The sequence below is a fragment of the Ursus americanus genome, chromosome 20 (genome assembly GCF_024610735.1).
Source record: "Ursus americanus isolate L20-20 chromosome 20, mUrsAme1.1.p, whole genome shotgun sequence".
Classification (NCBI taxonomy): Eukaryota; Metazoa; Chordata; class Mammalia; order Carnivora; family Ursidae; genus Ursus; species Ursus americanus.
The window spans coordinates 37710697-37723855 of NC_142146.1; the positions used below are offsets into that span (position 1 = coordinate 37710697).

The 13159-nt window shown below is 46.7% G+C and overlaps 1 protein-coding gene across 6 annotated transcripts in view; it reads left to right on the top strand.

Moving 5' to 3' along the window:
* The first annotated feature begins 753 nt into the window (after positions 1–753).
* The window catches only part of LOC123788434 (uncharacterized), a 47483-nt gene continuing 35077 nt past the window's right edge, over positions 754–13159 (top strand). For 3 of the 6 annotated variants that reach the window (XM_087870241.1, XM_087870244.1, XM_087870245.1), the window contains exons 1-5: positions 759–851; positions 3556–3641; positions 4035–4263; positions 5949–6101; positions 10667–10815. In XM_087870241.1, coding sequence (XP_087726367.1) covers positions 4084–4263; positions 5949–6101; positions 10667–10815 — 482 coding nt within the window. In that variant the 5' untranslated portion in view covers positions 759–851; positions 3556–3641; positions 4035–4083. Of the gene's footprint in view, positions 852–3555; positions 3642–4034; positions 4264–5948; positions 6102–10666; positions 10816–13159 lie in introns of all 6 variants that reach the window. The other 3 variants (XM_087870243.1, XM_087870242.1, XM_045791898.2) reach the window with 3 other exon arrangements.

Below are 13159 nucleotides of genomic sequence, written 5' to 3' on the forward strand. Positions count from 1 at the left end.
CTGACTCCTAGTGGAGGAGCCTGACGTGGGGCTCCGATCCCAGAACGCCGGGATCACGCCCTGAGCCCAAGGCAGACGCTTAAGGACTGCGTCACCCAGGCGCCCCTCAAGGTCTGTAACTTTAATAACATCTACAAAGTCGCTTTTGCCATGTAAGGTCACGCATTTACCGGTTCCAGGACTAGAACATGGATTTCTCTGGGGGCCTTTATTCTGCCCCCAAATCCTTAAATTTACAAGCCCCAAAGCCACTGCCCACGGCCAAATTTCTTAAAAATCCTTTTTCCTCCCCATCCACTTCCAAAGCTGCAACCGCTTTTGCATGTCCCTCCTCTATACTCCCCGCTAAAACTCCGTCGCAGGCCCAGCCCGGCGCCCCCTGCGTCCCGGGCCTGGAAGGGGGGGGGGGGGGACGCCGGAGCAGGAGCGCTATCTGCAGGAGCCCCGGCTGGCGTCCGCGTGTGCCGCCGGCGGGGGGGGGGGGGGCACTTACCTTAGGGCCACCTCTACCCCATCCCCCTGCCCCACTGATGGCCAGGCACACTGGTCCCCCACTTCTCTCCCCTCCTAGACCTCGTGCCTCGCAGCGCCCCTGGCTCTGACGGCCTCGACCCCGGGGCGAGGACACCAGGAGCTCTCCCTACCCGAGACAGAGCCCACCCTCCCGAACCCTAGAGGGGCTTTCCGGCCGCCGCCCCTTCCCCCTCCTCCTCCTCCCGCCGCGGCGTCCGCCCCCTCGCGGGCCGCCCTCTCCAGCCCCGCCCCGCGCCGCGCTGACCGCCCGCGCGTCTCCACGGTGCCGGGCGCAAGCGGGAGGCCGGCCGGCGAGGGACGCGGGGACCGGCGCCCGAGTGAGTGCGGGGCGCGGGCCGGCAACGAGGTTGCGGGATGGGTGGCTGGCGTTCTCTCCGGGAGGTACCGAATTGTTGCGTGCGGCGGCGGCCCTGGGGGAGGGAGCGGAAGGCAGCCCCTCCTCGCCCACCCGCTCCGGTCGCCTGGGACTCCGAGGGGGAGCTGGGCGAGCCGCAGGCCCCGGGGAACTCTGCTTCCCTTACGGCTCGAGAGGCAGGACCCTCCCACCGCTGCTTTCTCCCCGCACCCCTCCCCTCACCGTCCCCAGCTCTCGGAGAGTCACAGTTTGCAGAGGAGGGGGCACCCACTCCTTAGGCCTCCACTGAATACTCCTCAATGAGTCAGGTGTGCTGGCCTTGAGCGCCTAGGTAGCTGCTCCCTGGGCCACACGTTACTGTACGCGGAAATGACAAAGAAATGCTCGTGATAAAATGTTAAGTGAAAAGCTCAAGATTTAAGAGGGTCTTAATCGAGTGTGTTTATAGAATGTTATGGGTGTAGTTTGCGCTCCAGTAAATACCCAGAAAAGGCTGGTGAGAAACACTTCATATTGTGAACAGTAATATTATATAGTACCAGTCTTAGCTTGGGCTGCCTTGACAAAATACCAAAGACTGGTGACCTTAACAACAGAAACCTTCTTACACTTCTGGAGACTGGGAAATCCAAGAGCAAGGTGCCAGGAAGCTAGGTTTGGAGCCTTTTCTCTTGGCTTGGATGTGGCAGCCAGCTCAAGGATGACAAAATAAGCTCTCTGGTGTCTCTTCCTCCTCTTCTTCTTCCCCTCCTTCTTCTTCCCCTTCTTCTTCTTCTAAGATTTTTATTTATCTATTTATTTATTTAGAAAGAGTGTGCGAGCGGGGTGGTTGTGGGGGGAGCAGAGGGAGAGAATGTCAAGCAGACTCCAAGCTGAGCCTGGAGCCCGACTTGGGGCTCGAGCTCATGACCCTGAGATCATGACCCAAGGTCATGACCTGAGCTTAAATCAAGAGTCGGTTGCCCAACAGACAGAGCCACCCAGGCGCTCCACTCTGTGTCTCTTCTTATAAGGGCAGTAATCCCATGGTCGGAGACCTGCTTTCATGACCTCGTTTAACCCTGATCACCTCCCAAAGGCCTGGTCAACAAATACCATAACACTGGGGGCTGGGTTTCAACAAAAGAATTTGGGGGGGGGGTGTGAAAACATACAGTCTGTAGCAGTACGTTCTAGGTGGTACGTTAGAGTGGTTAAGAATTTGGGCTGTAGAGCCAGGCTGCCTGAAATTGAATCCCAGCTGCACCGGTTACCAGTGTTTGCACTTAGGCAAATCACTCCCCTCACTAGGCCTCAGCGTCCCCACCTGAGCATTCACTGTGTGCCAGACTCTGTTCCAGGCATTCATCGTGAACTAATCTGTTACTCCTCATAACAGCTCCTCCTCCTCATCCATCACCGTCTCTGTGTTGCTGAGGGAAAAACTTTACATTTAATTTGCATTAAATCCTCAGAAATACCTAAGAGGTTATATTGCCACCATTTTTACAGATGAAGAGAACAGGATTCGGGGAAATGAAGTTGATTACCCACAGTCCGTCTACTAATAACTGACACAGGATCCAACCTGCTTCCTCTTGAAACAGGCCTCTTAATAATCCCATAAACCTTTGTCTCTATGAACCCTCTTCAGAGCCCCAACCATGACCTTAAATTATTGTAACCAAACCAACGTGAGTTCACTCCGTGGTGAGGCACAGATACAGCAGGTGGAATTGTCTGCACAAAGTAAACTTTATTTGCAGCAAATAAGGAGATCACAGGAAATAGCTTTCAAAGCCGGACTGCGAAGGGGGTGGTGGAGAGAAGCGGTGAATGGGTTCCTTTTGTTTAGGGTTAGGATGAATATTTCGATAGGGAGGCCTTGTCTTGTATGTAGCGGTCATAAGGTCACACATGTACCTTAAGGAAACATGCCTATACATACATTGTATGTTATGTAAGTGGGGCTAAGGCTCTTCCTTGGGAGGGGATTTTAGTATTATAATGAGGTAGAGGTCATTGCCAGTCATTCCAGAAGTTACTCCCCCCTCCATCTGAGCCGAAGTGAGTCAGGTGTTTAGTTCCAACAGTCTGGGTGGTCTGGGAGGTGTTGTCAGGGCTGTAGCCATCCCCTGGTTTCAGGTTTCCTTTGCCTGAGGTAAGAGGTAAGCCAGAAAGAAGAGCTTAAGGCAAAATGTAAGACAAAGGTTAGTGAGTACAAGCAGGTGGGCGGTGAGAGTCAGGTGCTGGGGTCTAGCTGGTGACTGCCGCATGCAGGGACCTTTCAAGGCTGGATAATTGAAGGGACAAATCAGTGCTGATGGGGTGGCTTCCTGTGGTCACCAAAATAATAGTAACCTCAATAGGGGCGCCTGGGTGGCGCAGCGGTTAAGCGTCTGCCTTCGGCTCAGGGCGTGATCCCGGGGTTCTGGGATCGAGCCCCACATCAGGCTCCTCCACTAGGAGCCTGCTTCTTCCTCTCCCACTCCCCCTGCTTGTGTTCCCTCTCTCGCTGGCTGTCTCTATCTCTGTCGAATAAATAAATAAAATCTTAAAAAAAATAATAGTAACCTCAATAGTACTAATAAAGTTTGTTGAGCACTTTCACTATGGGCCAGGCATTGTGTGAGGTGCTTCATAAACTACCTCCCTAATCCTCGTGACAACCATAATCCATTTGACAGATGGAGAAATAGAAGCTTGAAAGACTTCGTAGAATACCTAAGGCCACCCCAGTGAGTCAAGTGGTGGAGACAAGACTAAAATTCAGGTCTGTTTCCCTTCAAAGGTCATGTTTTCAACCGCTGTGGATATGCTGCCTGGCAAGAATTATGTCTATAAAGAGAACTATGCCATTTCAAAATCAGTATGTCTTTGGTAATATTTAGTGCCCACCATTAACGTTAATTGTATTCCTTTATAACTGAGTTCCAAGGGTACTGCCCCGTTTTCAAGAACCTAAAAGAACATGGATCCATGGATGTAGAGACTGGAAATTGAACAGTTCTGCTCAACTGCCTCCATCTTGATTCCCCTACCCCCATTTTAAGATACATGAGGCACTTTAAGATTTTCGGAGAAGGGTGTCCAGCAATATTTTACAATTTTGAGTGGGAGGGCTGTGATCTGCTCCTTAAAAAGACAGCTGTGTATTGGGTTTCAGGGCAAGGTACTATTTTCAGAATCCAGGTGGAGTCTCAAACAGTAAAACAATGCCAAGAGAAAAGGAAGGAAAACAAAAAACTAAAGGAATACCCGTGCCCATCGTTCCAATTCTTCAAAAGTTCCTGAAAACATACGAGAAGCACTGTGCCCAGACACAGACATTTGTGTGTCCAGCCATCAAACAGGACTTGAAAACCAGCATCAGCAGTGAACGGATTCTCAGGAAAGTGAGTGTGTGGCTTCCTTTCCTTATTCTTCTCTGAAGTGAACTAATGGTCCTCGGTCATGGCCCTCTCTGCGTTCCTGCCTGCCCAAAGCCCGCCCCTGGCACCCAGGGCTCTGCTCAGCCCGGCTCCCTTCCTGCTCCTCCCTCCCAGTCTGCCCATCCCAGTCCTTCAAGCAGGCCTGTCTTTTCTCAACCCGCCCCTCCCACGCTGCCTCTGGAAAGCCCCCCTCAAAAGCACCACTTTGGGCATCATTGCAGGATATCATGTCCAGCACTCCCGCCACCCCACGGGACACCTCCAAGCTAACATTTGCTTCCCTTAACAGCTCCTGTGTCCATGTCATCAGGCCAGACCCCCGCATTCACCCATGCTTCCCCTCTCACTTGGAATGAAGTCAGCAAACACATAATTCTGACTCCCAAAGTACAGAATTTCAGAAAAAAAAAACTCAGATGTCATATCTTTTCTGAGAAAATCTAGGGATCGGTTGTGAGAGGGAAAGAAGAGAGGCCAGTGCTGAAACTAAATGGTCTACTCTTGGGCAGGGGCACCTGCTAGTCCAGAAGGTGGGGCCTCGCACCCAAGGACAGACGGGCCTGCTCTCCAGCTTTTCTATGGCCAGCCCAGAAAGACAGTCTGTGTTGTAATCGTCAAACACCTACTGATTTCCTAAAATGCTGAGTGCTAGACAGAATAAAGCAATTAGAGATGGCTGCTTAAAAATAATTATTCTAAGGTGACTTTGACCCAAATCCATCCTACCCATATTTTTCCTGAATGTTTTTGGGGGATGGGAGGATGATTACATTGTACCCCACATCAAAAGAACCTCTGAAAGTCCTCCCTAACCATCTCTTTTGCCCAAACTTCCACTTCCCAGGGCAGCTGCCACCTCCCTGTCCTCTCCTCTCTTTGGACAGGAGACTACCTCTCCTAGCCTCCTGTCCCCTCTGCCCTCCTAGCTCTTTCTAATTCCTTCTGTGGTAGTTAGTTGCTTCTCTGGACTCCCCCCATACATCTCCCTGATCTTCCCAGTGCGAGAGCTTTTTGTGGTAAAATAATTACTACTTAATTTTTTTTCTATTACATTTCTTATAATGAGCCTCTACTACTTAATGATAAGAGTTAATCATAAACCTTTTTCAAATTTATAGTCCCTTCAGCAATGTTTTCTAAACATTTTAAATTACAGTCGCTACCAGAAATACAAATAACCTCATGATCCAATGTATAAGTACCGGTGTGACTCATAAGACCATACGGGCAGTTTATGTTGCGTGGGTTGCTTTGGTTGGGTCTCCATTCTGATTTTGGGCATCACTAAAGTAAAAGTCTCATGAGACAATTATTTTTTACACTGTAGGATACACTCGGATAATTTCTCTTCTTTTCTGTTTCCTTAAAGAAAGAAAGAAAAAAAGCTGGTTACAATCTACTCAACTGATTTCCTGACCCAATAATGAGTAGTAACCTGATGGGAAAATCTGTGCCCTGTAAGGTTGCCTTTGCATATGACAAGAACTCCCTAAGTTTGTATTGAATTACCACCCCAATGCACACGGGAACCAAAGTTAATTACCTTTACAAATGTTCTGATGTCTGATGACAGTATTCTTTCTCTACGCATTCAAATGCACGCACATCTCTTTATGATTCTCACCTGTACTTTTTTCCCGACACTCCAGTTTATGCTTGTAAGACCTGAAGACTCCCCGCCAAGCATCCCACCAATTTCCTTGGAACCTTTGCTCATGACAATTCAAGATGAGTGTTATATGCTGGGGAAAGAGATCTCTATCTGGAGCCTTCAGCTGAGCAACCCAGAGATTGCCAGACTGGTGAGTCATGCATTTGAGAAGCATTCCTCCAATTAAAATTGAATATAAGCATAATATCATGTGTTCCAGCTATAGTTCATTTGTCTTGATGCATATGCTCCAAGCTTTTCTTTTTTAAAAAAACAATGTATTTTTTAATGAGACATTTCAAAGTTATGTAAAAGTGCAAGAAACAACAAAGAAATTATGGTATATTCATATAGTAGAAAACTACATAAGGGCACCTGGGTGGCTCAGTCGGTTAAGCGTCTGACTCTTGATTTCAGCTCAGGTCATGATCTCAGGGTCATGGAATGGTGCCACACATCGGGCTCCAGGCTCAGTGCAAAGTCTGCTTGTCCCACTCTCTCCCCCTGCTTGTGCGTTCTCTCTCTCTCAAATAAATAAATAAAATCTTTACAAAAAACTATATAACGATGAAAATGCATCAACTATAGCTATACAAAAACAAAATATGACTCATAAAAACATAATGTACAGGCAAAGAGAGACACAAAAGAATACATACTGTATGTCGCATTTTATAAAGTAAAAAACAGGTAAAACTATAATGTTTGCTTATCATAATATTACTTTTAGGGAAGAGGAAGGAGGTAGTAATTGGGAGAGGGCATTAGTGCCCATTTTTCTAGTCTCTTACCTGTTTAAAAATCTCTTGTTTTATTTCATTGAACGTGTTAAACTTATTTTATAATCTGTGTCTAATAGTTTCAATAATCTAAATTATTTTGGAGTCTGATATTACTGACTTCTATGGGCTCTTACTCACGAACCATTTCTTTGTGTGTTTTTATGATTTCTTTTGTGCCGTAAACTCATATTTCCTAGGAAAATAGTTGAGGCAATTCCTTGAGCTCTGATTTGAAGACAGCGTTCCCCGGGGAGTATTTGCATTTGCTTCTCAGTGCTACCATCTCGGGCTATGTTAAATTAAATTAAATTCTTGATCTGAGGGCTCTTTGAACCATCCAACTGGTATCAATTCAGGGTGCAATTACCTATGTTAAGACTAGCTTGTGAGTTCACAGGGGACATATATTTTTTTTCTGTGTCTTCAGTCTTAGTTTGAGATAGTCAGTTTTCCATGGGGAAGGGAGAGTTAGGTTTATTTCTAGTTCATCCTTACTCTAAGGGCATGGTGTTGTAGCTCACTCTATGTTTTGAGCTACACTGTATGCAGTATTTTCTCTTGGACTCCTCACCTCCAGTGATCTTGGGCTTTGCTGTCCCCTGGACTGCATGATCCATGAAAAGCAAAGCTCGACTCCCTGCTATACCAGTGCTCTCAAAGGGAAAGCTGGCTTTAGTGCCCTGCATACTGCTCTAGGTTCCCACTCTCCTGCATGCATTGATCTTTGGGTATTCCTCACTGTCCTGCCAATCGCACATTTTTAAAAGATATTTTTAAAACTCTTAGAAGAAAGCATAAAGGAAAAGTTTCATGATGTTGGATTTGGCAATGATTTCTTACATATGACACTAAGTGCACAGGCAACAAAGGAAAAACTAGATGATTTGGATGACATCAAAATTTAAAACTTCCGTGCATCAAAGGACATAATCAAGTGAAAAGGCAACGCACAAAATAGGGACCATAATTGCAAATCATATGTTTGATCAGGGGTTAACATCCAGGATATATAAAGAACTTCTACAATTCAACAACAACAACAAAAAAAACCAAACAACCTAATTTAAAACTGGGCAAAGGACTTAAGTGAACATTCTCCAAAGAAGGTATACTAATGAATAATAAGCACACAAAAGCTATTAAACGTCACTCATCTTTAGGGAAATGCAAATCAAAACTACAGAGATACTACCTCATGTCAACTAGTATGGCTACTATCAAAAAAAAAAGCAGAAAATAATGTGTTGACAGGATGTGGAGAAATTGGAAAACCTGTGCACTGTTGGTGGGAATGTAAATTGGTATAGCCACTATGGAAACCAGGATGGAAGTTCCTTAAAAAATTAAAAATAGGGGCGCCTGGGTGGTGCAGTTGTTAAGCGTCTGCCTTCGGCTCAGGGCATGATCCCGGCGTTCCGGGATCGGGCCCCACATCAGGCTCCTCCGCTGGGAGCCTGCTTCTTCCTCTCCCACTCCCCCTGCCTGTGTTCCCTCTCTCGCTGGCTGTCTCTCTCTTTCTAATAAATAAACAAATAAATAAATAAATCTTAAAAAAAAATTTAAAAATAGAATTACCATATGATTCAGCACTTCCACTTCTGGATATCTACCCAAAAGAATTGAAAGCCAGATCTCAAAGAGATATTTGTACACTCATCTTCGTGGTAGCATTATTCACAATAGCCAAAGGTGGAAATAATCCAAATGTCCATGAACAGATGAGTCGAAAACAAAATGTGGGATATACACACAATAGAATATTATTCAGCCTTTAACAGGAAGGAAGTTCTGACACATGCTACATGTATGAACCTTGAGGAACTTATGCTAAGTAAGATAAGTCAGTCACAAAAGGACAAATATTATATCATTGTATTATAAGAAGTGCCTAGAGTAGTAAGACTCACAGAGAAAGAAAATAAAATGGCGGTGGCCAGACGTTGTGGGGTAGGGGAGAATGGGCGTTATTTTTTATTGGGTACAGAGTTTGAGTTTTACAAGATGAAAAAAGTTCTGGAGATGGATGGTGTTGAGGGTTGTACAACAGTGTAAATGTGCTTAATGCCACTGAACTAAAAATGGTTAAGATGGTAAATTTTATATATGTATTTGACCACACTTCAAAATAAATGTTAAAAAGGTATCTTTGATACATAACCAGAATTCTTAGTTGTGTCAGTCAGGGTACCCAGTCCATTGAAGTAGGACATAGAATGGTGTCCTTGAATGTTAAAAGTGACCCTTAACGGTTCTTTAAAATGTAGCCCTCTGGGTTACCTGGAGGCTGTTGAGGAATTGTGTGGTCGATGGCTGTGCTCTTGCCCACAGCAGTGCTAGTGCCCCGGAGAGTGACACTGCAGAGTGACACTGCAACCGCTGGTCGAGAGCCTGTTTTGCACAGACCGGCGTTACCGTAGGCAGTGACGTGCCACATTGCCTCCTCTGTCCGAAGCACAGCCTGCGAAATCCAATCCAGCACTTCACCTAGGTGTTTTCTCATTAAAGAGGCCTCAGACATCAGCTCTGTAGGTAAGGCTGCTAGGGCTCTTGTTTTCTCAGCCAAGCTGTAATTGGGGACCCTGTCTCTGACCAACATGTCATTGCCTCAGGAAACTGAAGTCCTCCAGACCCCACCAAAGCCTCTTTTAGGTTTAAATTCTGAACTGAAGAAATCCTTAGGTTGTGGTGATTCTAATTGCTAAAAGGTGGCCTTTGTGATTTGTAGCTTTAAATACCTCCTTCTGTCAGTTAGGTAGGGATTTTAATTGTCACTGGGATCCTTTGTTACCACAAGAAATGACCTTGCCTTAGACCCTTCCACTCAGGAGACTGAGAGAGCTTGACATGGTTCCAAATGTTCATGTGTTTCCCCCAGTCCTGTGGCTTCACCATGAGAAACACCTCCCTGCTGAATTTGCATGGTCTAGTTCTTTTTTTTTTAAGATTTTATTTTAGAGTTTTTGCGCAAGGGGAGGGACAGAGGGAGAAGGAGAGAAGCAGACTCCCTGCTAAGCACAGAGCCCAACATGGGGCTCAATCCCAGGACCCTGAGACCATAACCCTGGGACCATGACCTGAGCCGAAATCAAGAGTCTGACACTTAACGGACTGAACCACCCAGGCACCCCTGTCTGGTCTAGTTCTGAGCAGACCTCTAAATCCCAATACCTGTGACAATGAATATAAATTACTTAGGAGGTAATATTTGTACCTAGTTATATGAAGGTTGGCATGGTGATACCTCTAATGAAAAGAACACAACCCTAGGAGGATAAATTTGTGGGTCAGAATATCAACATCTGTATTAGTCGGCTGGGGCTGCCATAACCAAGTACCACAGGCTGCACGGCTTAAACAACAGAAATTTATTTCCTCACAGTTCTGAAGGCTTAGAAGTCTGAGCTCAAGGTGTCAGCTGGGTTGGCGTCTCCTGAGGCCTCTCTCCTTGGCTTGTAAACGGCCACCTTTTCCCTGTGTTTTCAAGTTGTTTTCCCTCTGTCTGTGTCTGTGTCAGATTTCCTTCTTATAAGAAAGCCAAGTCCTGCTGCGTTAGGTCCCACCCTGAAGACCTCATTTTAATTTAAATACCCCTTTGAAGACCCTGTTTCCAAATACAGTCACATTCTGAGGTACTAGGGGTTAGGACTTCAACATGTGAATTGGGGAGGGGGCTACAGTTCAGCCCCTAATAACATCTATAAAGATATGCTAAGGTATATCTTGTCTCATCATAAAGCTTGGTGTTTCCCATTTAGTTCTTCCTTTTAAAGGGCAATTATTTTATTTTCATGCCACTTTCTCCTTGGGGAAATTAGAAAGTTGTCTTAAAGGCAAAACTGTTGAGGTAATGAACATAATGGGCTTTTGGGTTACATGAAAACACAGAGCTTATCTGTCTCCCTTCTGTGAGCACGGTTTCATCTCACGTTCTCAGGCTTCGCTTCTGGAGTTGAGGGGGTGTGCCTCCTGCCCATTTACCAGCCTGGAGCTCATCGACTGCAGGATGGATCTGTGGTCCCTCGGGAGACTTGGGAGGGCTCTGCCATGCAGCTGTCTGCGTTCTCTCATCCTCGATTACTGCAGGTGAGTCTGGAATGGGGGTTCCTTCAGGGCTCCTGGCTGCTGTCTGCTGAGGGAAGCAAAGGCAGGGAGGGCAGTGGCCTGGTTCCTTGTGCCTCCTCAAATCATCGCCGAAAAGGAACACTGCAAAGCCTCCTTAGAGCTAACGTTCCTGAATAAATGTCAGCATTCTCAAAAAGAAGTTTTATTCATTCATTTATCCTTCCTTCCTGCCTGCCTGCCTGCCTGCCTGCCTTTTTATTCATTTATTCTGTCAACAGATATTCGTCAATGGCCTGTTTGTGCAAGACACTGCTCTTTGCTAAGGAAGATACACATATACGGCAATGCCACTGAGCAAGGAGGTCCTCAGTATAGTAGAGGAGAGGTGACATGCTCTAGGTTACATATGAGGCAAGGTAGAGGCCTGAATGTAAAAAAAAAAAAAAAAAAAAGTCCCTATAAATTTTAGTGGTTTTTTGGGTAAGGGGAACCATGATCCCCTACGGAACGGGGCATTATTCACCAGGAGCGGAGGTGGGAGGAAAGGTGTGGTGCTAGGGAAAGAGCCAAGTCTTTCAGAGGGCTGCAGCATCAGGCTGTCAGCGGAAGGTCAGGGGGTAATAATAATAATGATAATATCAGCTAATTGTTATTGAGTGCTAACTGTGTGCCAAGCACAGTGCATGGTTTATCTCATTTATTCTCCCAACAATAGAGAGAGATGTACCAGTACATATGGATGTAGGATATATAATGACAGGTAATGTACTATTTCCATCCCTTGACTCTATGTAGATGAGGAAAGACTCAAGGACATTAACTGGCTTGTTCAAGGCCATTCAGCTCTAGGGATGGAGCCTAGATGTGAATCCAGCCATCTGAATCTGAGCACACTTCGGATCTGTGATACTAGATTGCTGGGGGATCTATAGTGTAGATCCTTAAATCATTGCAACCTGCTTGTGTGATGTGGGATAGGTCATGCAACCTCTCTGATCTTCGAGATGATCTCTTCCACTTCTCAGGTCTTTGATTCTGCAACTTTCCCCTGGAGCCCGGTGCTGCCTTGTACTCAGAAGGCCAGTGGGCTGTGAGGTGAAAGAGCTGATTCATGCCTGAGAAGTGGTACCACAGGGACACAAAGACCCCATTAAGGAACTAGGGTCTTATTAGGGCACTGGTGGTGACAGTGGACGCATCTGTAAGCACATGCTGGGGAGAGGGGCTATTTCTGGAGGTTCTCCATGTTTCTGAGATGCTTGGAGGAGCCTCAGTCAGGGTCTCCTAACACAGGACAGCAGAAGGCCAATATCCTCAGGACACCCCACAGTGACTGAGGATCAGCCTCGGAATCTCCCAGCTTCCCACACTGCACTGGGCAGAACCAGCCCCACTGCTGAGACGCTTCTGGACTTCAGCTCCTGCGCTGGACCCAGAGACCTGCACTGGAAGGAAGTCAGAAGAGAAAAGAAATCCCCATTGTTAGGAAACAGCTTACTTTATTTTTAAAAGATTTTATTTATCTCTTTAGAGGGGGAGGGGGCAGAGAGGGAGAGAGAATCTCCAGCAGACCCTGCGCCGAGCCAGGAGCCCAACACGGGGCTCCGTTTTGAGTTGAGCCAAAATCAAGAATTGGATGCTTAACCGACTGAGCCACCCAGGTGCCCCAGGAAATAGCTTATTTTCATTGTCAGTTGAAATCCTGCTATTGCCAAGACACCTAGAGTTGTCAGGGTTGGGTGGTTGGGAATCACCACTGAGACCTCAACACTGGTAAAATTGCAGGTTACCGGCCTCTGGGGACTTCCCTCTGGCTTTCTCTGTGAGGCTGTGAAGTCCACCAGCCGGATGCCCTTCTTTCTCATACACAGCTGCATCCCCACCCCCACCACAGTAGCTGCCTTCAGGAATTACTTGTTGGGTGAACTAGTAAACTTAAGAAGTTATTTCTGTTAATACGATGCATGTCGTTTGAAAGTTCAGACACGGACATTCCAGATTCCCTGAAGACGTCCCTTTACCTCACTGATGCTCAGCTTCCTGACCTAATGCTTATACCCAGAGGCTGTGCTGGCATGATGCCCATGACTTCTCTTTGCAAAGTCGAAGGGCTGGGTGATACAAGGTGAGGAGCAGCACAGGGCCAGGAAGGAGGGCCAAGTATGCCCTGGGCATACTTTAAAGGCTCCCTCCTCACACAGCCTCCTACTGCTGGGGTCTTCCCTCCATCCCTGCCAGCTGGGCAGTCTGGCCCGTCTTCAGGATCCAGAGCTTGCTCTCTATCTGCTCCCTTGAATGGGTAGTTCAAACCGTGCTCTGCTCCCTTTGCCCAGGAGGCAGATTCTGGGTCCCCCTCCCCCCACCT